The sequence below is a fragment of the Octodon degus genome, unplaced genomic scaffold (assembly GCF_000260255.1).
Source record: "Octodon degus isolate 3935 unplaced genomic scaffold, OctDeg1.0 scaffold00023, whole genome shotgun sequence".
Lineage (NCBI taxonomy): Eukaryota > Metazoa > Chordata > Mammalia > Rodentia > Octodontidae > Octodon > Octodon degus.
The window spans coordinates 19768516-19793063 of NW_004524599.1; the positions used below are offsets into that span (position 1 = coordinate 19768516).

Below are 24548 nucleotides of genomic sequence, written 5' to 3' on the forward strand. Positions count from 1 at the left end.
AAGCTGCTGGGCAAGGTCACCATCGCGCAGGGCGGCGTGCTGCCCAACATCCAGGCCGTGCTGCTGCCCAAGAAGACCGAGAGCCACCACAAGGCCAAGGGCAAGTGAGGGCTGTCGGCCGCCTCCGGAACCAAAAAGGCTCTTTTCAGAGCCACCTACATGTTTTGGAAAGACTTGAGCACTTGGTGGAAGTTTTGGCAATAGTTTTTTGAACTTCGTAGCCGATGTTCGTCAACTCCTGTCTTCCGTCCTTACTCTTGTAGATAAGCTGGCGGATGAGCTCCGCGTTGAAATTCGCGTGCAGGGTACTTCCACCCTGTGCTTCACTCCTAAATCCTGCCACTCGCTACCACCGAGTCGTTTCCAGTGGGGCGGTTTTAAGCCTAATGTGGCAGGTGGGTTTTCTGGGAATTAGGAAATTCCTAGGATGTAGCATCCAACCTAGATGTCTAAAACAGTTAAGGCTTTATTGTTTCGGAAGTTAGATTTCTGAGCTCAAATCCAACATCAGGATGAACAGTCTCCATGTTTAGTTTAAAAAGGACTTTGAATTTCAGAGCATTAGTTGGGCTGTGTTGCCCGAGACTCCTCATTGTTTCCTGCAGTGCTTTCCCAGCCTCGTGGCATCCGCGCAAATCTGTTTACAGTCGAGCTGGATGTTCATTTCAGCATAAATTGTGCTTTGAAACGCCTTTGACTCGCCCTTTTCACCCTGAAATGTATGCACTGCTGCACTAGATTCTTTACTAGCACAAGCATTTGTAGAAAAGCACTTTTAGACTAGCAGGAAAGAATAGTGGGTTTCATTATTTGAGCTGAAAGCTAAACTAGTACAAGCAGCGTGTTTTTTTTTTTTTTAAATAAAATTATTAGGCTTTAGAATTCTCATAAAAATCGGATTTTATTGGCGAAAAATGTCCTTAAAATCAAGTAAAGGCAAAAGGTGACCGCAGGTGCCAACTACTCGAATTTGGTAATTAGCTACTGATCACTGGGAATTTGGTAGTCTAATAAAGTGCTGTGCACATACAGTGCACAGAGGGTTTCTAAGAGCTTTTTCAAGAAAGGAAAATATTAATAGGTTGAATTCAACAAGATGTTGAAATTAAATTTGTGGAAAAAGTCCTTAAAATGGCTTTACTTTCTTCTGTCTTGACTTCTACAAAAATTCATTCATCTCATTTATATTTATTTCCATAGGAGATAGCGAGTATAAAACCAGTTCGGGACAAAAAAAAATCAGTCCTGCACAGCTAAAACTGTCACAGAATTTTGAAAAAAACTTTGAAAGCGCTTGACCAATCCTGTTCTAGTTGGGTGGGCCTTGGCTGCTTTTTTGTCCAATCACGTTCAGGCTCTGACTATAAATACACGGCCCGGCTCAGTCCCTGGAGGTGAGGTGGCTTTTGTCCTGCAGCGATGGCTCGTACGAAGCAGACGGCGCGCAAGTCCACCGGCGGCAAGGCCCCGCGCAAGCAGCTGGCCACCAAGGCGGCCCGCAAGAGCGCGCCGGCCACCGGCGGCGTCAAGAAGCCGCACCGCTACAGACCCGGCACGGTGGCGCTGCGCGAGATCCGGCGCTACCAGAAGTCCACCGAGCTGCTGATCCGCAAGCTGCCGTTCCAGCGGCTGGTGCGCGAGATCGCGCAGGACTTCAAGACCGACCTGCGCTTCCAGAGCTCGGCCGTCATGGCGCTGCAGGAGGCCTCCGAGGCCTACCTGGTGGGGCTGTTCGAGGACACCAACCTGTGCGCCATCCACGCCAAGCGGGTCACTATCATGCCCAAGGACATCCAGCTGGCGCGCCGCATTCGCGGGGAGCGGGCCTAGAGCCCGCGACCTCTCCTTGTCCCCAAAGGCTCTTTTCAGAGCCACCCACGTGTACACTGGGAAGGGCTGTAATCTCTGGTTGCTTCCCGAGCAGGGTTGTGTTCAACTTTGTTCTGAATTGGGGCGGTTCCTGTTTTCACAGCGTCCTTGGTGTGTGAGCCAAAGCCAGGCACGTGTACGGGTCCCACTAGTGAGTTATTAACCCGCAGTTACTGTATTTTTCTATTGCAAAACAATGTTGGCAATTGACCAAGTGCGCTAATGCTACTGTATTTCCCAGTAGCTGAAGTGGTGAAGCACTGTCCCTTGCTGCCCCCAGTTCCTATGTTTCCATGTCGTAGCTGTTTGGGCCTGGTAGACCGCTAGTGGGTTGCAGGAGAGCTCCCCGGGTAAGGCTTCCCTGGATTAACTCCTGTACAATATTTGTGGGACATTTATGCTTAAGCCATCCTAGATGGCACAGGTAATCCCAGCATCGGGAGGCTGAGGCAGGAGGACTGCTATGAATTCAGGCAACTGGGAGTCCAAAGTGAGTTTAAGGCCAGCCTGGATTAGGAAGGCAGTCTTGTAGGGAAGCTAGTGGCCGCTTGGAGATGAGACAAACGTCCAGCTTTTGTGTAAATGTTCCCATCAAGGATTTGGCTATTAACCAGAACTCCCGAAATACTGTTTCACCAGAGAATGTGTGTCACATTGTACCACTTTGCTTCATGTTTGTCTAAAATTTAGGTGTATCAAAGAAAATTTGGCTTTTGTACAGCTAGCAATATAGCACTCAAATGCTTTTTAAAAATGGGTGTATGCATGAGGGCATAACAGCAACCATGTGGAAGGTCCGAAATGAGTAAGACCCGACGGGCCGGGTGTGCAGGCGTCGGCGTCCGCAGCCGGCCTTCCTCCGCCCGCCTTTGCATTCTGCAGTGCGTGGCCCTGACTCCTTCCCACCATCTTCCTTTGGCGTCTGGGCGCTTCTCAAGCCTTCACCTGGCATGGTGTGTCTGCAAAGCATTGTGTACAGCGAAGCCCAGACACTCAGCAGAAGTTGTGCCCGAAAGTGTTCACTTGTGAAAGAAACATGGACACAACATCGCAGAGCTTTTGCAGTTTTAAAAAGCAGTTTGCTTTTCCTCTTAGTGATTTACACACGCAGAACTGGTTACAGTCTTCATATTTTTCTGAAATCAGATACAAATCAGCACTGACACATTCTGCTCCTTCTCATTGGCTGAGTCTGAGAAATGGGATCCTCATGATTTTGACAGATGGGACCTATATAATTTTTACATAGCATATTTAGAATGATTTCAATATTTTACAAAAATAAAATGTTCTAATGCTTCCTGTTGCGATCACATTAAACAGTATATAGGTGTGAGAGGCCTCTCTTGGGACTTAGCCTTTCTCAGGAAAGGAAGGCACAGAAACCCGCACAGAAGCAAGGCCGCAGGCCCACAGGCCAGGCGGATTCCTGCTGGGCCAAGCTGCGCCCAAGTGGGAGACTGCGGTTCTAGAGTGAGCGAGCCGCCTCTTCTCTGAGAAGCTTACCATAGGCAGCTCCCCTGGAGGGTTTTCAGGTTTGTGCTCATCAGTGTTCTTGCAGGATGAGAAGGCGCCTTTTTTGGGGACATAGCAGCCAAACTTTCCCAATTAAGTTTTCAGGTTGGGTTACATAAAGCATTCTTTATTCTAGGACTGTGAGTACCTCACATGTATAGGAATATTCTCTCGGAAAATACTTCCTGTACTGAATGGCAACGTCTTTGTAATTTTCTAGTGCATTTTTTTTTTTTTTTTCTTTTTGTGGAACCAGGGATTGAACTCAGGCTCTTCCGCTTGTCAGGGAAGCACTTACTCCACTGAGCCATCTCCCTGGCCCCACTAGTGCATTTTTTGAACCTTGAATGTTTCCATCTTACAAGAATGGAGTTTTGCTGTACTGTGTAACGGCACACCAAAAAATGAATACTCTGTGATGCCGGATCTTTCTGACTGTTGCTAATGGGTAGTAAAGGCCTTTCCCAAGACAAGGATCAATTAGTGAGAGGTGGGTTAGTGACAGCGCGGGTCAGTCTGCTGGCTGTAAGAAATCTAGCAGGTAGATGAATGAGAACGTCTCAGGCTCAGACTTAGGTTGTCTGGAATGGACAAAAAGAGCTGGGCATTAAGGAGGAAAGCTACATGAGAGGCTGACAAACCCCTGTGCCCGGTGCGTGAGGCTTTTGGGCCACTGCCAAGTTGGATTCCTTATCACTTGGCTTCCAGCAGAGCTGAGGCCTGGGGGGTCACTCTGCTGGGTCCCCCACTGCCGGCATTTCCTCCAGTCCCAGAATCAGCCTTGCCCTCTTCAGCTTTCACTCCTCCTCTGCAGCCCCCTTTGGTTATTCTTGTTCCATTATGCGTTTGTGTGCTTTCACCCTATAGATTGCTTGTGATAGGCAGTTTTATTTATGGTGTATTTTTAATGCATGACATCTCAGTGTGAATAAGTGAATTAGACTTTAACAAAAGATGGAAAGATGTAAGTCCTTGCACCTGCAATTCCTGAGGCAGCAAAGACAGCAAGTGGCATAAATACTCCAGTCCTCTTCAGGGATGAAAATAACACCTTGCCATGTTCCCATAGAACCGCGCATCACAGACCCCCGACCTCACCATGCTCCAACGGCGTCTCGCGTTTCCGCGCAGGCCATACCTGTCCTCACAGGAGTTCTGACAATGCTCCTGGGTTGAAAGCAGCATTGACTTCTGTCATTCTTACAGTCCAGCTTTCCTAGGCTCGGCCTTCTGCCCACCCAGGAGACTCAACAACTCATTCTTGCTTCTTAGCAACGTGTAAGATAGGCCCATTAAGGCCAGGCACAGCAGTGTTTAACAAACCAGAAAAGATCAGGACATAACAATTTTATAGAAAAACACTGCCTTGTAAATTTCAGTAGTGCATCAGCACAGGGAACTGGAGCGTTATGTTGAAGGACCCTAGATAGGTGCCAGGATCCCGGACTCCAGGAATCAGAAAAACCAAAACCAAGAACTCAGTGCAGTAGTAGCGCCATTGTAATACGCTCATATTCCGAGTCCTATCTTTCAAGAGGCCGAGGAAACTGTGAGGAGCTAGGTCAGGGGTAGAATGCTTCTTGTGCACGCCTAAGGGCGAGCTCAAGTGTACTTACTGTGAAAAAGCACAAGTTCCAAGTAGAACGAAAACCAAACCTGCATTGCCTTTGACCACTTTGTACTATCAAAAGTGCGCAAAAAAAAAAAAAAAAAAAAAAAAGTGCGCAACAGGTACTGTCTACTCACACCCCTCGGCATTGCTAGCACGAATTTATCAGACACGCACCTACCGCTGATAGTATCCCTCACGCTCAGTCTCAAGCCTGCACCCCTATAACCACTCACGGTACAACAATGTGGTCTAGATCGTGTGGAACCATGTACCATGTACCTGGCTCTTGCTAGCGGACGTGCCGGTAGGGAGGCGAGTTAAAACTGAGGCCCAGCACACTAGCTTAAGGTCTGAACATCAACGAAGCCCAGTGTCACATTCTTCTACGACCAAGTAAGTGGCTCTGAAAAGAGCCTTTGTTTTCATTTCGGCACTTGTGTTTTACTTGGCCTTGTGGTGGCTCTCGGTCTTCTTGGGCAGCAGCACGGCCTGGATGTTGGGCAGCACGCCGCCCTGCGCGATGGTGACCTTGCCCAGCAGCTTGTTGAGCTCCTCGTCGTTGCGGATGGCCAGCTGCAGGTGTCGCGGGATGATGCGCGTCTTCTTGTTGTCGCGCGCCGCGTTGCCCGCCAGCTCCAGGATCTCGGCCGTGAGGTACTCGAGCACGGCCGCCAGGTAGACCGGGGCGCCGGCGCCCACGCGCTCGGCGTAGTTGCCCTTGCGCAGCAGGCGGTGCACGCGGCCCACGGGGAACTGCAGCCCGGCGCGGGACGAGCGCGTCTTGGCCTTGGCGCGAGCCTTGCCGCCCTGCTTGCCGCGTCCAGACATAGTTACGAGTCGCTCCACCCAGTCGCCCGCCGCTACGCTCGGGAGGCCGCAAAGCCTTCTTTATAGCGTCTTCCGGGCGCGAAAATCACACGCTGCGATTGGCTGCTTTTCATTTTCGTATGCACCAATGGGACGCGGCTGTGCGCGACGCGTGTTTCCATTGGGCGAGAATGCTCTGTGATGTCACAGAGCGTTCTGACCAATCGCCGAAGACCTTTTGTACGCCTCATTTGCATACCTTCGGCTACATAAAGCTGTGCCGGCCTCGGCTCTCCTGAGTCAGTGTATCCCTGTCTCGCTCTTTTCTAGTTCCGAGATGCCCGAGCCCGCGAAGTCAGCGCCCGCCCCGAAGAAGGGCTCGAAGAAGGCGGTGACCAAGGCGCAGAAGAAGGACGGCAAGAAGCGCAAGCGCAGCCGCAAGGAGAGCTACTCGGTGTACGTGTACAAGGTGCTGAAGCAGGTGCACCCCGACACGGGCATCTCGTCCAAGGCCATGGGCATCATGAACTCGTTCGTCAACGACATCTTCGAGCGCATCGCGGGCGAGGCGTCGCGCCTGGCGCACTACAACAAGCGCTCGACCATCACGTCGCGGGAGATCCAGACGGCCGTGCGGCTGCTGCTGCCCGGGGAGCTGGCCAAGCACGCGGTGTCGGAGGGTACCAAGGCTGTCACCAAGTACACGAGCTCCAAGTGAGCGCTCCCGTGCGCGCACCCCAAAGGCTCTTTTCAGAGCCACCCAAAATTTCCAAGGAAGAGCGTTCACTTTCGCTTTTTTCGTCTTCGCCACGTACTGTGTGCGCATGCATTAGTGAGATCAGGCTTGCATCCTCTTCCCGAGTTTGAGGTGTGACTAGAGCCGTGCACAAGGGGGCACACTTTGGAAGTTTCGAACTATGTTGCATGTGACCCTTACACACTTCAGCTCTGGGACCTGTACTTCTGAGTAGTTGGGATTCGCACTCTTAATTGCAACTGTTGTCTGAGATCGGCGTCCTCGCATCCCGTTATCCCCGCCCAGCCCCACCCTCCGGCAGGCCCGGAGCTCTGCGCACTTAGACCTGCTGGGTCTAAGTGATTCAAGGCAGTGGCCCTGGCTGAGGATTTGGACTCAGTCAGTCCTAACCTAGTGTGCCCTGCTTTCCGGAGTCTCCTGTTGCTGGGACTCAGGTGGTCTTTCCGTGGTCCCTGAGAAACGGCGGAGGCGATTTCAAAAGTAAACAGCCAAGGTCAGGTGGTGGCCCGCGTCCCATGGCAAAGGACGTACAGAACAGCAGTAGGGGCGTTTATTTCTACCTGACAAAGTGAGCATCACGGACACAAGGCTGCCTAACGACTAAGCCGGAATTGCCCAGGCGGGATGCTTTTCTCAGGACTGGGGTAGCCTGATGTTCTAGGCAGGCTCTGCGGCCTAGCCCGCCCTCACTCCCTTTGCTGACTTCCAGCTCAGGCTGCCCCCAGTGTACTACTGTGGCTGCTTTGCATGCGCTGTACCCATGCCCTGGTCTCAGCAGTCACGCTGCCTGTAAAGTTACCAGCATTCTTAAAGAAGATTAAATGGCTCTTAGTGGCAATGTATTGAGTACGCTTTGATGAATAAACCCAAATATGTTGCTGGTAAGGCTGAGTATAAGTTGGGAAGTGTTTTACCAAGTTGAGGCTCGTCTGGCTTCACCGCATCCGACCTGGAGTCCCGGGTGTGAGAAGAGCCCGTCCCGGTCGGAGAAGGAGCTCGGCCTGGCTGGAGCCCCCGGGTGTGCGGGTCCTTGTGCTCCTCAGCAGCTGGGGTGAACCTGGCCAGAGGGAGATTTGTCTCCCAAGAAAAGCAGCATGAAGTTCATCCAGCAGGAAAGCTGGATTTTGTAATGGGTTAACTCACATTTTAGGCTATATGGGTGTGAATCTTGTGCTTTCTGTTGTAAATGCATACCCACCCATTGTTTTAGATTGTTTAGTAAATAGTGGCTGTTACCTGTAGTTTGCTAGATAAAACTCACAAATCCCTTTAAACAAAGACTTCTAACTCCTTGTAACCTTCAGGCTATGTAAGGCTGCCTGCAGGTACTCAGGTGCAAATTAACCAGAAACTAATAAAACAATAGCCCCAGGAAATGTAGTTTAAGTCCTGGTCCCAATCACTCTAAAAGCTTTATTTTGTGTCAGACAGTAAATTTGCTTATCAAACGCAATGTGATTCCAAGGTTTAAAACCCCTTCCTGCTTCCTGGGCTGCTGCCTTGCGTGAGAGCAGACTGGGGGGCCCTGAGCTCAGTAATAAACGGCTTTCCAAATTCCAACCTGGCTGATCTGGTTCCTATTCTGAGTGACCCATAACAGATTTTACCACAATTTTTATGAATCTTGTGCCATGGGCGATGCACCTTCAATAGCGGGCAAGTTGTAAGTGGACTGGAAGGGACAGATCAGAGGGCAAGAGGTCAGAACGTGCCTGGCAAGAGGACCAGAGGGAGGCCTGCGAAGGGCTGGCGCCTCAGTTGCAGGAAGAGCTTCGGGGAGGAGACTTGGGAGCGGGGAGCTTCCTGGCCTTGTGTTCCAGGAATGCCCCTTCCCATTGTGAGCCAGGGCCTGTTTTAAATCCTGTCAATGTGGAGGTGGGTAGGTGGGTAGAAGACTAAACTGAGCTCAATAAAACTGCCAGCATTTGCTTCGGAATAGCAGGGCATGTGTTGAGGTTTCCGAATACAAATCCATGTTAGTGGAAGCTGAAAGCTGGAGGACGGGACTCCAGCCTCTGGTGCGCCTTCAGGCCATCTGAGTACCTGGCTGGTACGAGGGCAGTGTGCAGGGCAGATGGTTTCCTAGTGATAATGAAAATGCACATTCACCGCGGACTTAGGCCATAGCCGCATCTACACCTGGCTTGTGTTCTTTGTTTCTGTCTGAGATAGCCTCGACTTTTAAATCGAAGGTGTTAGGTGCAGAAATGACAGCGCTTCGAGAGGAAATGGACTTCAAGAAACCAAACCTGGAGGCTCTGGGCATGACTTGGCATGACTGCCACAGTCACCTAGGCGTGCGACTACCCCATGGCCTGGGGTGACAGTCTCTTCCACGGTTTCCGTTCAGCTAGACTAAGCCACTCGTGTGGCTTGGAGCGTCCCACCCACACCCTCGTGCCGGATGCTGCGCCTGACTCGTCCACAGTGTGAAGTGGACCAGTACCTTCCAGCCAGCATGAAGCAACTTTTGTCCTAATCAGATTCCTTCCCCCACCCCATCAAAAAAAAATTCTTTCCCAGGGTACAGGGATCTGTTCCCGCTGCTCAGATCACACTGGCGTCTGTATGCTGCCTTCTGGGCACCCTAGCTCTGCCTGCTCCTGTCTCACAGCGTCAGATGCTGGGCTTCCCACTGTGCCTGAGTTGTTGCAGAGCATTCAGGAGCTTTCAGGAACATTCAGGAGCGCTAAGGAATGTCTGCAACATTCGGGGATATTCACAGGCATTCAGAAATATTCAGGAATGTTAAGGAACATTCAGGGAAGGTTAAGAATATTCAGGGAAGTTCAGGAATATTCAGGATCATTCAGGGATATTCAGGGAAGTTCAGGAATATTTAGGATCATTCAGGGATATTCAGAGACATTCAGGACTATTCAGGAATGTTAAGCAATGTCAGGACCATTCAGGAACATTTACAGACATTCAGAAATTTTTTTTTAGAAACATTTGAAAATGTTTGAGAACATTCAGGGACTTTCAGGGAAATGGAACATTCAAGAACTTGCTAGAACATTCAGGAGCATTCAGGAATGATGTAGAACTTTAATGGATATTCAAAACATTCGGGGCTGGGGAGATGACTAAGTGGAATAAGCGCTTCCCTGACAAGCGCAAGGGCCTGAGTTCAACTCCCAGTTCCAAAAAAAAAAAAAAAAAGAACAAAACATTCAGGAACATTCAAGAGCTTCCTAGAATATTCAGGATCATTCAGAAATATTCAAGAACATTCAGACATTCATAAACATTCAGGAATATTCAAGAACTTTCTACCACATTCAGGAATGTTCAAGAATGTTGTGGAACATTTATGGACATTCAGGAATGTTCAGGAACTTTCTAGAACTTTTGGGACCATTCATAAATGTTCAGGAATATTCAAGAACATTCGGGAACATTCACAGACATTCAGGAATGTTCAGGAACTTTCTAGAACATTCAAATAGGGACATTCAGAAGAAAGTTCATGAACTTTGTAGGAACATTCAGAAATGTTCAGGAACATTCTAAAACATTCAGGAGTATTCAGGAATGTTCTGGAATATTCATGGACATTCAGAAATGTTCAGGGACATTGAGGCAGCCTAGACAGGGGGCAGTAGAGAAGTAAATGGGATGAGTCAGGACTTGACGGCCTCAAGTTCAGCAGCTTCTTACAGAAAAACCCATACTCATTGCTAATGGCTGACAGGTGAAGTGGTCAAGGAGGGCAGGAAGGTTTTGGAAGAAGGAAATGAAGAGATGTTTCACCTCCCATTATGGCCAAAGCCTTCCAGAATGGAGAGTCCCAATTAAGGGGAGGGCAGCCTGCCCAGTGTCAGTGAGTCAGACATGTTGACAGCAGTGAGGTCAGCTTCAGAAAAATCTCGGGATTTGTCACATATGAGCGGCATCCTTGAAGAAGCAATGAAGACCTAAAGCCCCATCAGCATCTACAAGCTTCCCAACCTTCATGAGGGCAGAGGAGTGAGTGGGCAGGCCCTGGGAGCCAAGGCGACGTTCACAGCCACAGGGAGCACAGGGCAGCACACAGCTGAGCTAGCTGGGTGGTGGTGACCTCCACTCTTGAGTGACAGAGCTCCATTCTCTCAGGTGGGCAGGGGGCTTAGAACTCTGAGCTCCTCCTGGAGGATCTTTAGTCAGAGAACAGACATCCAGGGAGCCTATGCTCATGGTTCCCTCAGTGCCCTCACTTTGAAGTGCAAAGCACAAATGTGGGAAAAGCGTTTACCACTCCCCCACTCCGCTATGTGCACACAACATTGAATACACGGAGCCAGGCCCGGTGCCGGTCACCTAGAGCCAGGAGAACCTCAGGAGGTGAGAGCACATTCCCAGCTGTGTCTTCCACTTTAAGCCACGAGTTCTAGGCCACCAACACTGCTGAGTGATGACTCTGAGTCCAGGGGTTCCCACACCCCCTTGGGTTCAGTAACCTGCTAGGAGACTCACAGATCCCAGGCCAAGGGCTGCACTTTTGATGGCACCTTTATCAGAAGGGAAGCAAATAAAGAACAACCAAAGGGGACCCATAGCGCAAGGCCAGCCCAGTTCATGTGTCCTTGGGGCAAGCAGAACCGGTCTAGTCCCGTCCCGTGTGAGCCGCCAGTGGACCTACTGGCCAGGACCTGGACCGCCCAGGCTCTTCAGAGCCCTCAAGACAGGAGCCTCAAGGCTCGCCAGCCTGTCATCCATTTTTCATACAGCATCAGGTGGGAACTCAGGGGCTTTGACAGAAACATTTCTCAACCTGGGGATCCTGATGATTCAGAGCTTTCAGAACTATGCAGAAAGGCCACATTCCTTACTGTATGAAAAGATTAGAAAATATCCTTATGTGTTACTACAGAGAATGTTCATGTTTAGAGTGGAAAGTCATGGAAAGAGGGGACAAGACAAAGAGTGGGCCGAGTGGCAAACAGGATGCTCAGGCCTGCTCGTTCCGGTCTTCCCAATGACAAGTAGGTTCCCTTTCTCCAGGAGTAGGGATGGAGACCCTCACTACTTGCTTCATGGGTGAAAAACGGAAGTCCCTGAGTCCTTCTCTTTCTGAAACTATTCAGTTCAAAATATTCAATTTGTCAAAGCTCCTATTTTATGGTAACCTGTCATCACCATTATGCAGAGCTGTAGAAGTGAGTCTTTTAATTTATTTTCTTACTTATTCCTGAGACAAGGTCTCACCATGTAATCCAGGCTAGCCCTGAACTTGCTACCAGCCCAAGGTGGCCCTGAACTCCCAGTGATCCTCCTGCCTCAGCCTCTTGGGATTACAGATTGTGCCACCATGCCAGCAAAGTAAATCTTTCAAGGGTATTGTTGAGGTTCAAGAAATGCTACTCCAAAGTAGGGTGCCTTGGTATGCTGAATCTTTGGTAAGACCCCAGAAGCAGTCTCTCTCTGGCCTTCCTGTCTGCTGATCTCTTTCTGTACCAAAGGAGGCTACACAAACTGCCTATTCCACCCCACCCTGCTCCTTTTTGTGTCAGAGCTGGGATAAGGGATTCTCTGGCCTCTGTGATGGTAGATCCCAAAACGCTACTTCTGCACCCCCTGGCCGGAGCGGAAGGAATGTCCTAAAGAGAGGCCAGGTATCTGGGACAGAAATCCTGCTTCCCTTGGCTCTGTTAGCACCAGGCCATGCCCTGTTCTTCAATTCCATGACACTGCTGACCTTTCAGCAAGCTCCAACAAAACCTGGACAGCTTCCCTGAGTCTTTGAGTTTCCATATTTGAAGACTCTGTGTCACATAAAACACTGATGAAATCAATCTTTTCTGGGCTTCTTCTGAGATAGTTGTCTTTTATTAGAAGAGTATTGGCGGGCTGGTGGGATGGCTCAGTGGTGTAAAGTTCCTACTTAGAACAAGCTTAGCAAGCACAGGGACCGGGGTTCAATTCCCCAGCACCACATGCCAGCCAGCCCCGCCCCCTGGTGGACTGAGCTGGAAACACACACACATAAATAATAAATAAGAATTAAAAAAAAAAATAGTTAAAAAAAAAAGAAGAGTATTGGCTATGACTCTTAAGCGGGTCAGGTACCACGCCTTATCCCTACAATCTGAATCTTTCTGCTTCAATTATTCTTTTTTTTTTTTCTGGGAAAAAATATATGTATTTAGAATTAGGTAGCTGGAGTCAGTTTAGATGATCCCGGTTTTGTTGGCAACATCCAGTGCAACATAATCGGGAGCCAGTCAAACCTCTGCCTTCTTCTCTCCATCAGGCCTGATTAGGGCACTGACCTTGGCAACATCAATGTCATAGAGCTTCTTTACAGCTTGTTTGATTTGGTGCTTCTTGGCTCTGACATCCACAATGACCACGAGTGCGTTGGTGTCCTCGCCCTTTCTCACGGCTGACTGTGATCGGGGAGCCTGACGTCGGCACAGTGGTCAGGCTTGCTTCTCCTGGGGGCGCTCTTCGGAGGGTATCTGGGCTGCCTCCGGAGCTGCAGCCTTTTAGGATGACAGAAGGTAGGTGACATTTGTATCTTCTTTCTGCGGCTGTGGACGCCTTTCAGCACTGCCTTCTTGGCCTTCAGAGCTTTGCTTTAGCTTCCGCTTTGGGAAAGGCAGGGGCTTCCTTCTTCAACTTTGGTGCCATCTTGGTAAAAAGCTCCAATTATTATTTTTTTTTTTTTTGGAGGGGGGAAGCTCCAATTATTCTTAACTGCAACATAATTACATCAAAATTCTAAGAGGTTTTCATATATTTTTCCTTAAACTTGAAATACGGCATACAATTTATAAGTTTTCAACGTAAACAAAATAATTGTTCTCAGCAGTTAGTACAATAATATTTCTTCCATATCCACATATTTTTATTTGACTTGATCTTATTAAAGAAATTAGACTGGGTTGATTAACCAGAATCAATCTTCCTTACCAAAAAAATATTCTAAATATAACAGATGTTTAAGACCACACTAGCAGGCTGGGTGTGCTCACGCACGCCTGTAATCCTTGCACTCCTGAGGCTGAGGCAGAGCAAATCCCTGAATTTCAGGCCATACTGGGCCACACAGTGAGTTCAAAGTCAGCCTGAATTACAGAGTGAGACCCTGCCTCGAACTCATTCCTCCGCACACAGAAAGCACTTAAGCAGAGGTGCAGCTTAGTTGTAGCAGCAGTGGAGGACAGGGACTTGAGTTAGACAGACCCCGGTGGCTCAGCCCCTGGCATCGTGTCCCCTGACATGCTATACCGCAGTGGGAAACAGTGATGATAATTCCTGCCAGCACAGCGAGTATAAAAAAAAAAAAAACCTTTCTAGGAAAATGTAATGTTTCATTTTGTTTTGTGTGTTTCACATTGAAAAGGTCCTGTTCTTAATCAAGCACCTTGAAGTCTACACGCTTCTCCGTGATAAAGCATTTTAATTCTAGGCTATCCTCAGAAGGTAGATTATCTAGTTTTTATTTATAATAGAAAAACAAGGGTGGGCCAAATAGTTCAGCGGATTAAAACGCCTGCAAGCAGGCGCAGGGGCCGGGGTTTAATCCCTGGGCCTGCAGAGCTGCCCTGCCCCTGGGGTGCGCTGAGACAGCAACTGAGACTGGGTGTGGTGGCTCGTCTGTAGTCTGTAATCCCAGCTCTTCGGAGGCTGTAATGTAAACAGGGGGGTCACTAGGAGTCTGATCTAGTAGTGAGAACCTGAATGCCCTGTAGACCCTTCCCTAAAAAAAAAAAAAAAAAACCAATGAGAAAACACTTGATGGCTAAATACTAGAGATTTGTTAAAATGGATCGTAAAAATCTTTATGATGGCATATTAAGGAAACATTTAAAATTTTCCCTGATGCAAATTTCCCACATTTTTAGCTGCAGGCATAGATTTCCTTTGACAAGGAAATTTGTTACACATATAGGAGAATTTTAGTGATAATTCTTAAGGTTAAAAAAATGTATTTCATCAGCACAAAAAATTTAGAGGTAGGGCCGGCCAGATAGCTCAGCGGACAAAGCGACTGTTTTGGGTTTGTTTTTGTTTTGTTCTGTTTTTTTGGCAGAACCAGTGATTGTTATGCAAAGCTCAGGTAACAGGGTTTGATCCCCGACACCACATGCCTTGCCGGCCCTGCGGGCCCTGCCCCAGGGCGTGCTGAGATGGTGATTGAGAGTGGGCATGGGTAGTGCTTGCCTATAATCCCAGTGCTTGGGAGGCTGAAAATAGGATCAGAGTCCCATCTGCGTAGTGAGACCCCATAGACCTTGTACTAAATAATTTTTTTTTTTTTTTTTGAGGCTGAAGGTAAAACTGTATTGGAAAGGAAAGCTTCTGTCGGAGAGGGACAGGAGGGGTTCCCGAGCGGGTTGCCCCTACTAAATACATTTTTAAAAAACAGGTAAAGATGTATCTGATTAGTGAATTGAAGATTAAAATGTATTATGAATAATTCTTACAGGACAAACCAGCAAAAATTACGATTTTTTTTCAAGAGAGGGTGTTGACAGGCTGGTCTTGAATTTGCCATGTAGCCCAAACTTGAGTGGTCCTCCTCTCTCAGCCCCATGAGCCCTAGGGTTAAAAGTGTGTCCCACCACGCTCTGCAAGAGGATATTTTTGAAAGTTTCTATACTCGCATTCATACCCAAAATATGTGCACAAGCCAAAGAGGGAAGCTTACTTTCAGACTCATGCACGTGGTCAAAAATCAAAGGTCCATAAATACACGTTTTCAATAAACGTCGATTTAATGCAAGACAACACTACTAAAATAGCTTAGATGTTTGGTCAGCTGGCGCCTTACATATAAGATCTCTCTCAGTTTGGCTTTGACTAATGTGTGCCTAATATTTGCCGAGCATCCTTGATATGACACGTATGCACACGTTAGTAAAATCATCAGACCAAATTAAGAGATTACAAGAGTACAGGTCCCAAGCATAGCGAAGTACCGAAGTGGAAAACACAAATTCAACTTCAGGTCCCCACGATCAAGGACACGCGGGGAACGGTTAAAATGCGGTTAAAAACCACAGAACAGTGGCGGGGTCGAGGGACACGCGGGCCCTGGCGTCACCCCGCGCGGAGGCCACTCCGGCGCGGGCGGCGGCCGTGGGAGCCCAGCTCTGCCTCTGCGGGTCTCGATTCGAGGCCCCACCGCGGCCCCGCTTCGCGCCGCGGTGCTCACTCAGGTCCGCAGGCCCGAGGGGCGGGGCCCAGCGAGCGGCGCGCGGGCCGGAAGTGGCGAGGCGTCGCAGGGCCCGCCCCCCGCTCCACGGGCGCGCCTCGGGGCGGAGGGGAAGGAGGTGAGAACGGAGGTCGCCCGGCCTGCGCCGCGCTGGACCCTGCAGCTCCGCGGGCGCGGACATCTGCGGAGCCCCCTCCCTCGCGCCCGCGCCGCGTTCGCCGCACTCGGCCCCGCCGCTCTGGGTCGCGAGCCGGTGCCGCCCGCCCGCCCGCTGTCGCCCTTTCCGGGTCGCCCGGGAGGCGCTGCGCGTGCTTCTGTGCCGGGCAGGGAGGGAGGTTGGTGATCGCGTAAGAGCCTTGCCTGCTCGTGGTAAGCTTCCCTTGGCTTATTGAATAGTTTTGACGCTCCCTCGATTATTAGGGAAAAAGAGACAGCGTAGTTCAGGTAATGTAAATACTTCCTTTGGGCGTGTACAGTAGCAGAGGCCGGAACAACAGCATTTTGGGAGGCTGAGGCGGAAGGATTGCAGATTTGACCCCAGCCTGAGCCCTTTAGTGACGTGCAGAGACAGTCTGAAAATGTTAAAACTGGGCTGGGGATGGACCCCCAGAGGGCTCGGGGTTCTAACCCGAGGCCCACAGAATGCAGATACGAAAGCTTTTATAGCTTCTCTTAAAATCTTTGTTGGTACCCTTAGGGTGTACTGATGGCGTGCGCAGGAAGTTGTAGCCAGTGTGCCTTTTTCCCTTTTCCCTCTGCTCCTTGTAATCTTTATGCGCTCCCTTTATAAAACTGGCTTTTAATACTTGGATATTTGTTTTAGAAATTCGACTTGTGCTCATATGCTGATAAAATGAAACCATTCTAGTGGATGTAACAACTTCTTTGATCCTGTCAAAAAAGTCCTGCCCAAGGACTATTTTTTGAAAAAATGGGACTATTAAAATTACTTCTAAAATAAAATTACTTCTATCTAAATTATTTTGGGGATTTCTCTAATGACCACAGACCACACGTTATAGTCGTCTCCCCATCTTATAAAAGAAGACATATTTAATGTTCATAATTAGCTATATGTAATTTTAATTGTGTTGCACAATACATGCGAGAAGAGAAAAAATTGTTAAAAAGGAAACTATTCATAAGTTAACCAGATAGAACGTTAATATAAATGTTTACCAGTTAGCTTTATTTTTCAGACAGGGACAGGTTATTGTTTCACTCAGGCTGGCCTTGAACTCACTGTGTAGTCTAGTCTGGCCTCACTGCGAATCCTCTTGCCTCAGCCTCCTGAGTGCTGGGATTACAGCCATGCATCACCATCCGCATTCTACTTTGAAAGAACAGCCAGGAGGGTGCACAGCGTGGTGCCAGTGCTGGGGAGGCTGAGGCTGGAGAATCTCTGGAAGTTCAAGGCCAAGATGCTTTCTCAAAAAAAAAAAAAAAAGTTATATTCATAATAAACAGCCTAAAACCGGTGAAAGTGCGCCAGCACAGCTGGTTTTGCGCTTAGGTTGTTTGGCTTCACTCACAGCAGGCCTGTTAGGGGAGGGACAAGGGCCATGGAATCTTGTCAGGATCCTCTGGGTGGGTGAGAACTAAAGAAAGGGGCTCGTTTTGATTAACATAATAAACAAGACTTCATCACTGATGGGTCCAGTTTTCTCATGCTGGTTTACATGCCCTTGTGCCAAGTACAGGTGAGAAGCGGCAGAACCACGGTAAGAAAGATGGGCAAGTGCAGGATCCGGGTGACAGCCACGCGCTGGGAAGGGGCCTGGACTTCTTCCCTGAAGATCAACAAAACGAGAATTATTTATTAAAGACGGAATCAAATGATGCCACTGTGGCTAAAATTCCTCTATGTCCTTCATACTTTTCTTTAGCTGCTCACGTTTTAAAACTGACTCCTTGAATTTTACTTTTTTATGGTAGTTTTTTTTTTCTTTTACTATACTTTAGGAAGCAATATCTAAAGGTGAGCTTTCCCACCAGCTCCAGGTAACAGCGTGGCACTCCAGACGCACAAATCTGGCATTTTGTGATGCCAAGAGCAGTGGTGAGCACCAAGCCTGCACGGGGAGCTGCAGCACAGAGGCCCCTGGGGGTGCAGGGCCGCGAGAGCGAGCGCCACAGGTGGACTTTGTCTAAGAAAATGACAGTGCTCAGGAGGTGGCTTCATCATTCTTGCTGACTTTCATTTTCATTAAATATCTTGTCCACAATTTCCTGTTTATGTTATAAACCAAATGTCGTGTTAGGAATTTCTTCCATTAAGTGTAAATACTCAGCAAGAATGGTTCTGATAGCATCCCCGTGGAGGTAAGGTTCTAACGTGCGCTGAGAAGGAAAATCCCCGGCCTTTGGCTGCCTTCACCTGCTTGCCGCGACAGGCACCTCCGGCCGGCTGGCGTCCCTCTTGCCCTCACTGCCGGTTCCGGGGGCCCTTCCCTGTGATCCGGCGGTCGTCAAAAGTGCTTTCAGCGCACGTGCTCAGCAGTCCTTCAGGGCCGTTTTTACAGGGTGCAAATGCTCTTCAGTGCTTTCCACAAAATAACTCAGCCGTGTAAAGCGCCCGCCCGCCTGCCTGCGCAATCACTGGGGCTGGTTCCAGACCCCGCAGGCACCACATGCTGTGCAGCCCCACCCCCAGGGTGGGCTGAGCTGGCCCCAAAATCAACAAATGAATAATTTACACACAAAAGTGGGTTGTGCTCAATCACTCATTTTAAGCTACTGTACACAGGAATGAAAAGGTTACAGAAAACGCCACAGCAGCAGTGCCTGAAGAAAGGACAAAGGGAATCTTAAGCAGGTAAAGGGTGAAGGATCTAAGAGGAAACGTTTTGTTGAAAGCGCATCAGTAGACACGGATCACCAGGAGCTTGTGGTGAATTTTTTTTTTTCTCCCAATGCCTGCAGGGCAGGTTTGGCTGGCTGGAGTGTTGTGGGGATTGAACCACAGCAACCTGAGCCTGACTGCTTTGTTGAAGCAGCCACTTAAAGAACTGAGCTAAGGGGTAGGCCCCGTGCAGTGAATTTTTGGAAATGTAAGATTTTTGAATAGTAATCATCTTTTATTTGCTTTTATCTTTTTGAGATAAGATCTCACTGTGCAGTTCAAGCTGGTCGTGACCTCATTTACAGCCCAGGGCGACCTCAGACTCAGCTCTCTGCCTTAACCCCTAAAGTGCTAGGATTACAGGCGTGTGCAAGCACACCTGGCCAGCTTGTTTAAAAACCTGCAGATAGGTTTACATGGAAAATGATGGGTATTTAGCTGCCTCAGTATTTTTTTTTTTTTTTTTTTTTTGGCCAGACACACTTTCCTGCTGTATTTATGCTGCACTCTCCAGCTACAGTGGGCAGTCAGGAGGATGTCTTCGCCAGGGCAGGGCAGCCGCAGGACAGGGACAGCCCACGGGGCTGAGGGGCGCGAGGACGGGAGGCGGCCCGCGGGGTCCCTGGCCACAGTGTGCTCCTCTCATCATCTGGCGTAGCGCTTGATGTAGTCGTCCACTTTGTTCCGGAAGTCCTCCTTGTCCCGCAAGTGATGTTCTGCAGCTTCGATATTCAGTGGATCATCAAAATTCAAAAGATCAGTGAATAAAGAGTTCAACCCCCAAACAACATCCTTCAGCATTCTCGTGGGAGCCCAGCCAGTGCCATCGATCGAGTGTTCTCTCAGTAAGCTGAGACAGATCTCCCCTGTCTCTGTGATGTTGGGATGCCAGATCCTGGTCAAGCACTTCACTTTGGGAGGCACCATGTTGTATGCATCAGGAACTTCAGTTTCAAACTGAAATTTTCCACCCTGGTAGTAACCCTCATCTGGGGTTACGGTTAGCTGAAAGCAGTGTAGCTTGTTTGGATCAGGAAAATGCACTTTACATGTACAAGGTAAATTAGCTTCAAGTTCTGCAACCTCTTTAACTAGCAACTTGTCTCTCACAGACACCCTTCGCGTGGAGTCAGTCGAGGCGGCTGGCGTCCGGGACCCTTTGAGACCATCATCCCGCTTTGCCAGTGTTAGCATTACTGCCGACTTAGCTGGGCACCCCGAGACAGCGAGGCGGGCTGGCGCCCAACACCGTGCCCCGCCAGGCGGCGGCGAGACGCCCTGCCTCAGTATTGATTATTTTTGGGACTCTAAATTTTAGAAAAATACTTTACTTCCTGTATTAGGAGTAGTTCAGAGTGACTGGACAGCACGGTGGTGCACACCTCTAACCTCAGGAACCAGATGAGGGTAGAGAACGTGTGTGTGTGTGTGTGTGTGTGTGTGTGTGTGGCACAGCAATTGGCCCCGTCCCTCCAGACACAAGAAAACACAGTGGGTATTGTGTGAAATCCTAAGTCTCATGACTTCTAGGAATGTAGACATTAGCCGGACTCATTGCCCTTGCTTGAAACAAGTCTAGTTTTTTCACAGTTCTGTAATTAATATGTGCGCCGCCCTTGAGACACGGGCACCCTCGGGCAGCTGCCACTGAAGATGTCTGCCCTGAACCCGTGTGCACCCGCTTCTCATCTGCAGGACACTTCTCCCTGCTTCGCTCGTGCAGCAGGGTCTAGACTCACGTACACAGGCCCTAAGCATTTGTATTCAGTCTTTTGTACCAAGGGAGTTGGTGCCAGGAAGGGTATGTGGAGCCAGGCACCGAGCGAGCCAGGCCCACAGGAGCAGAACGAGCAGAGGGTTCAGGAGGCCACAGCAGTGAGGGGTGATCGCCCCCCGGGGCGGTAGGGAGGCACTGAGCCGGACAGTGCCCTTACCTTGTTTTTTGTATTTAGTACAAGGTCTACAGGGTCTCACTACAAAGATCAGACTCGTAGTGACCCTGTCCTGTTCTCAGCTTCCCAAGCACTGGGATTACAGGCTCGCACCACCACACCCAGTCTCAGTCACCATTGCAGCGCTGCAGGCAGGCCAGGGTCGAGCCCCTCACCCCGTGGCTGCCTAAGCAGGCACTTATGTCTGCTGAGTTCTCTGGCTGGCCCTGCGCTTATATTTTGAGTCTAATGGAATTGTGAGAAAGGAGAAAGATAGCTGTGACTCTGGTGTAATTTTTAATAACAGCTGGGAGGATGAATATAAGGATTTTTTTGTTTGTTTATTTTATTTTGTTTAGGAGTTCTTGATTGGACTCGGAGATCCATGTGAGAAGTTGTGATGTGCAGAGGATTTCGAGGCCTTTGGGCATTAAGTATAAAGCAAGGAGCAGTAAAGTCAGCCTGTGCTAAGGGACCAGTGGCCGGCACAGAGCCCCAGGTAGGACCCTGACCACCTGTTGGAGCCTCTCCTGTCTGCTCCTTGCCCTGCCTGCTGCCTGCTGCCTGCTGCCTGCTGCCGCACAACCCCCCTCAGGGTGCTCTGAGGCCCCTCTGGGTTCCCAGCACATTGTGTGCGAGCTTATTTGCTTTCACTCAGAACTGAGGTGCCTGCAGATCTGGGTGGAGGCCTCCCCCCACCCCCGGGCCCCAAAGGGCTTCAGCCAGTGCCCCCTTCTCCCTCTCCACTACTCCCTTCCTTGCTCACCCCCACCCCATTTGGCCTCCCCACCTCCACTAGCTCAGAGAGAGGCCCAGCTTTTCCTAGTCAGATCACCCAGGAGGTTTCCTGGTCACCGGGGCCCAAGGAAGCCTCTGCACCCCTAGCATTCTTGGTCATCAGTAGGGTGGAGAGGGCTACAGCCCCCCACAAGGCCCCACTCCCGCTCGCTGTATCCCCCTCCACTCCACACATCCGAGCCACCCTCCCCAATCCCACAGGACACATCCCTTTGGGCTTTCCTAAGGCTGTACTTTCTGCTCCGGCCAGACCTCCCTCGTGGGAGATTGTCTCAGTTCTGCTACAGCCGGGAAAAAGATAGCACACGCTGCTAATCTTATGAGGACAGCCTGGCTACCAGGAGCATTTTACATAAAGATTAAAACCCCAGTGCTGCACACAAGTGGACAGGAAGATCCTTTCTGGCCCCATACGAGACCCTTTCCCCTGGGTGCATCACTCCTGAACAACCATGGCCTGTGCTGGCTGGCATGGTCTTCCTGGTCCCTCCTCTGACCCAAATTCCAGAAGGGGCTGCCGAATGCCCTGCTCTGTCCCATCTGACTGGCCCTTTCAACACTTCCTTGGTCTTAAATCTTTCTTGCTTCAAGCTTCCGGGTACTTCTCACATGGACAGAGGACATCCTTGTCCTGGGCCCTCTGAGACCCAGGGCTCCCTTCAGTGGTCCAGTTATCTTCCTTCTTGCCCTCTGTCTGCTAGAGTGGACCCTACACACCCTCTGTACTGTGTGTTCTGTGGATCTGACTCAATCCTGTGGTCTCACATCTGGTCCTTTGCCTCAGAAGGCGTCCCTTCTCCCACTTGCCCTAGCCCTCCCTAGCTTCCCCTGTGCCTCTGCCCGCGGAGCAGGTGAGCCACCCAGCTGCAGCGCTCTGCAGCCACTATGTAACCACTCCCATTCCCTGTAAGGTCCAGGTCCTCACCACTCTCCCCATCCCAATATGAAAGAGGATTCCCATGCCCTCGCGTCAATATCCAACAGATAGGGACTCCTCTCCTCCTAGGGACCTGCCCCGTGTAGCAGCCTAGGAAGAGCAGCTGGGCATCTCGCAGGGCACAGCCTCACAGTCTATGGCTGATTTCCATCTGTGGGCATGTGGCAGAGCCTACCCATGGCCTGATAAGCCCCAACCCGTGCAGTTTCTTAGCCTGTCTGCTTGGGCTCGCCACCAGGACTCTTGCCTCCCAGCAGCACAGTCATGTGGCTCTGCAGACCATGTCAATTATCAGGTGCCCATCAGGCCTGGCAGCCTGGCACCTTCCTGCCCTCCCCCAGGTGCTCACTACTCAGTAAATACTCGGGAGTTTCCAGGGTTGCCATGTCTCGTGGGACCACACACCCAAGGGACACTTGTCACCTCGCTCCCCCAGCCTGCCTCCTGCTGCTCACCTTTCACCATTCTTCTGGATGGCTTCTGATAGCCCCAAAGTTTCCTGCAGTGCAAAACTGGACAAGAGTTGCCTGCCAGATACCCATTTCCTGGGCTTTTCCACCCTGTGATAGCCTTTGCCCTGTTGGCTACTCTGGGGTCTGGGATAGTGCAGACAAAAAATTTAAGCCCCTCTTAATCATCCACATCCATTTTTGTTTCCTCAGCCAGAGCGTTTTCTTCCTCTGCAGGACCGCTGCCTCTTCCGGCTTCCCCCCAGCTGGACTGGTACCTGCAGGCTAATCCTTTCACTCCCAAGACAGACATTAGAGCCTGCTGTTGCCTAGAGCCTGAGTTCTGACAACATAGGGCCATGTAACTAGGCCCCCTGCCTGTCGTTCTTGACATCTCTGCCACCATGGGAACAGGATAGCAGGTTTAACAACCTCCCTGTCATACTATCAGGCTGTATCCCGGAGGCCTCTCCCAGAGTCTTGAAAAAATAGCTAAGCCTACTGTTGCCCGCAGACACAAATAGACTCCCTGGCAGCAGTTACCCTCTGAAACCCCGGAAGTCTAGATCTCCTCACAGCTGAAAAGGGTGGTTTCTGCTCCTTCCTAGGAGAAAAGTGTTGGCGTTCACACCAAGCAATCAGGTGTAGGGTCAGAAACAGCCAAAAGACAGCAAAAGCTTCAGAAATTAGACAGCAACCCGGTCAGGAGCAGAAAGCCAGTTTAGAGCCTGAGGACTGAGGTGTAAGGTGGCATCTGTCCTGCTCAGTTTCTCTTGTTAACAACCTTCACTGCGAGGTCGCCGGTTTGAGCCCCTGACCCGACTCTTTTGGGCCGAGGAGATGGCTCAGTCGAAGAAGCGCTTCCCTGGCAAGCGCAAGGACCTGAGTTCAATCCCTGGTTCCACCAAAAAACAAAAACCTTCACGTGTCAATTGAGAAGCAGGTGCTTTATCCCAGGAGAGTGAAGCAGAATTCCATCAATAACAGGACTCTTATTGAAGTTTGCAACAAGTCATAGGCTACCCTTGGAGTCCATCATTTATTTGTGCCTTCTAATGAAAGCATTTTTAAAGTTTTACTTAAACTTTTAAGAGCGAGCCATTTCATAATTAGATTAAAATCAGAATGGAGTGAAACTGAAGCAGGCGTGGCTGGCGCACATCCCTAATGAAAGCACTCTGGAGGCTGAGGCAGGTCTGGGAGTTGGAGGCCAGCCTGGGCTAGAATCAGTTCAACTCCAATCGGAACTAGATAGCAAGATCCTGTCTCAAAGTGTGCCTAAATAAACTAAGTACAGGAACAGAAACTGGTGAGTTTTTCAAGGGCTTTGCATTTTTCAATTACATATTTTTAAAGAGCACCAGAAAGTATTGACCTATTCTGATGTCCTTAGTTTTATTGCAAGGAAAGTGACGTGGTTAGAAATAGGCAGAAAGCAAAGACTGTTTTGACCGAGAAGAGATTATAGCTGCAGGCTGGCCCCAGTTCTGCCCATTTTCCTGCCTCGGGCTCAAGTCCTGGGTTTACAGGGATGCACCATTACACCTGGCTTAGAAATTTACCCCTGGAACTTAAACTCAGACTGGGAAAATGACTCTCAATTATCAGCTCTTTGCTATCCGAAGACTGGGAGAGTTACCGCCTATAACCAAAAGGTGCAACTCATAGTTCAGCACAGCAACTTTCAGTGACGACGTTGTTGGCTCTGAAAAGAGCCTTTTTGGTTCCGGAGGCGGCCGACAGCCCTCACTTGCCCTTGGCCTTGTGGTGGCTCTCGGTCTTCTTGGGCAGCAGCACGGCCTGGATGTTGGGCAGCACGCCGCCCTGCGCGATGGTGACCTTGCCCAGCAGCTTGTTGAGCTCCTCGTCGTTGCGGATGGCCAGCTGCA

The 24548-nt window shown here is 49.8% G+C and overlaps 3 protein-coding genes and 1 pseudogene across 4 annotated transcripts; 2 read left to right on the top strand and 2 right to left on the bottom strand.

Moving 5' to 3' along the window:
- Window positions 1–1329: 1329 nt before the first annotated feature.
- Window positions 1330–1895, top strand: LOC101560162 (histone H3). The gene has a single exon (XM_023712122.1). The coding sequence runs from the start codon at window positions 1420–1422 to the stop codon at window positions 1828–1830; it is 411 nt and encodes a 136-aa protein (XP_023567890.1). The 5' UTR covers window positions 1330–1419; the 3' UTR covers window positions 1831–1895.
- Window positions 1896–5435: 3540 nt separating this feature from the next.
- Window positions 5436–5954, bottom strand: LOC101560956 (histone H2A type 1-H). Its single transcript, XM_004628418.3, has one exon. It carries the CDS (start codon window positions 5822–5824, stop codon window positions 5438–5440), a length of 387 nt encoding a protein of 128 aa, XP_004628475.1. The 5' UTR covers window positions 5825–5954; the 3' UTR covers window positions 5436–5437.
- Window positions 5955–6138: 184 nt separating this feature from the next.
- On the top strand, window positions 6139–6571 carry LOC101561349 (histone H2B type 1). Its single transcript, XM_004628419.2, has one exon. It carries the CDS (start codon window positions 6141–6143, stop codon window positions 6519–6521), a length of 381 nt encoding a protein of 126 aa, XP_004628476.1. The 5' UTR covers window positions 6139–6140; the 3' UTR covers window positions 6522–6571.
- A 12455-nt stretch (window positions 6572–19026) lies between these two features.
- On the bottom strand, window positions 19027–19811 carry LOC101561756 (annotated as a pseudogene). The gene has a single exon (XR_002820515.1). The product of XR_002820515.1 is annotated as an NEDD8-conjugating enzyme UBE2F pseudogene (transcript).
- Window positions 19812–24548: the final 4737 nt, after the last annotated feature.

Bases quoted from the DNA above. Each gene is read 5' to 3' on its own strand.
- LOC101560162 (XM_023712122.1), top strand. From the start codon at position 1,420: ATGGCTCGTACGAAGCAGACGGCGCGCAAGTCCACCGGCGGCAAGGCC.
- LOC101560956 (XM_004628418.3), bottom strand. From the start codon at position 5,824: ATGTCTGGACGCGGCAAGCAGGGCGGCAAGGCTCGCGCCAAGGCCAAG.
- LOC101561349 (XM_004628419.2), top strand. From the start codon at position 6,141: ATGCCCGAGCCCGCGAAGTCAGCGCCCGCCCCGAAGAAGGGCTCGAAG.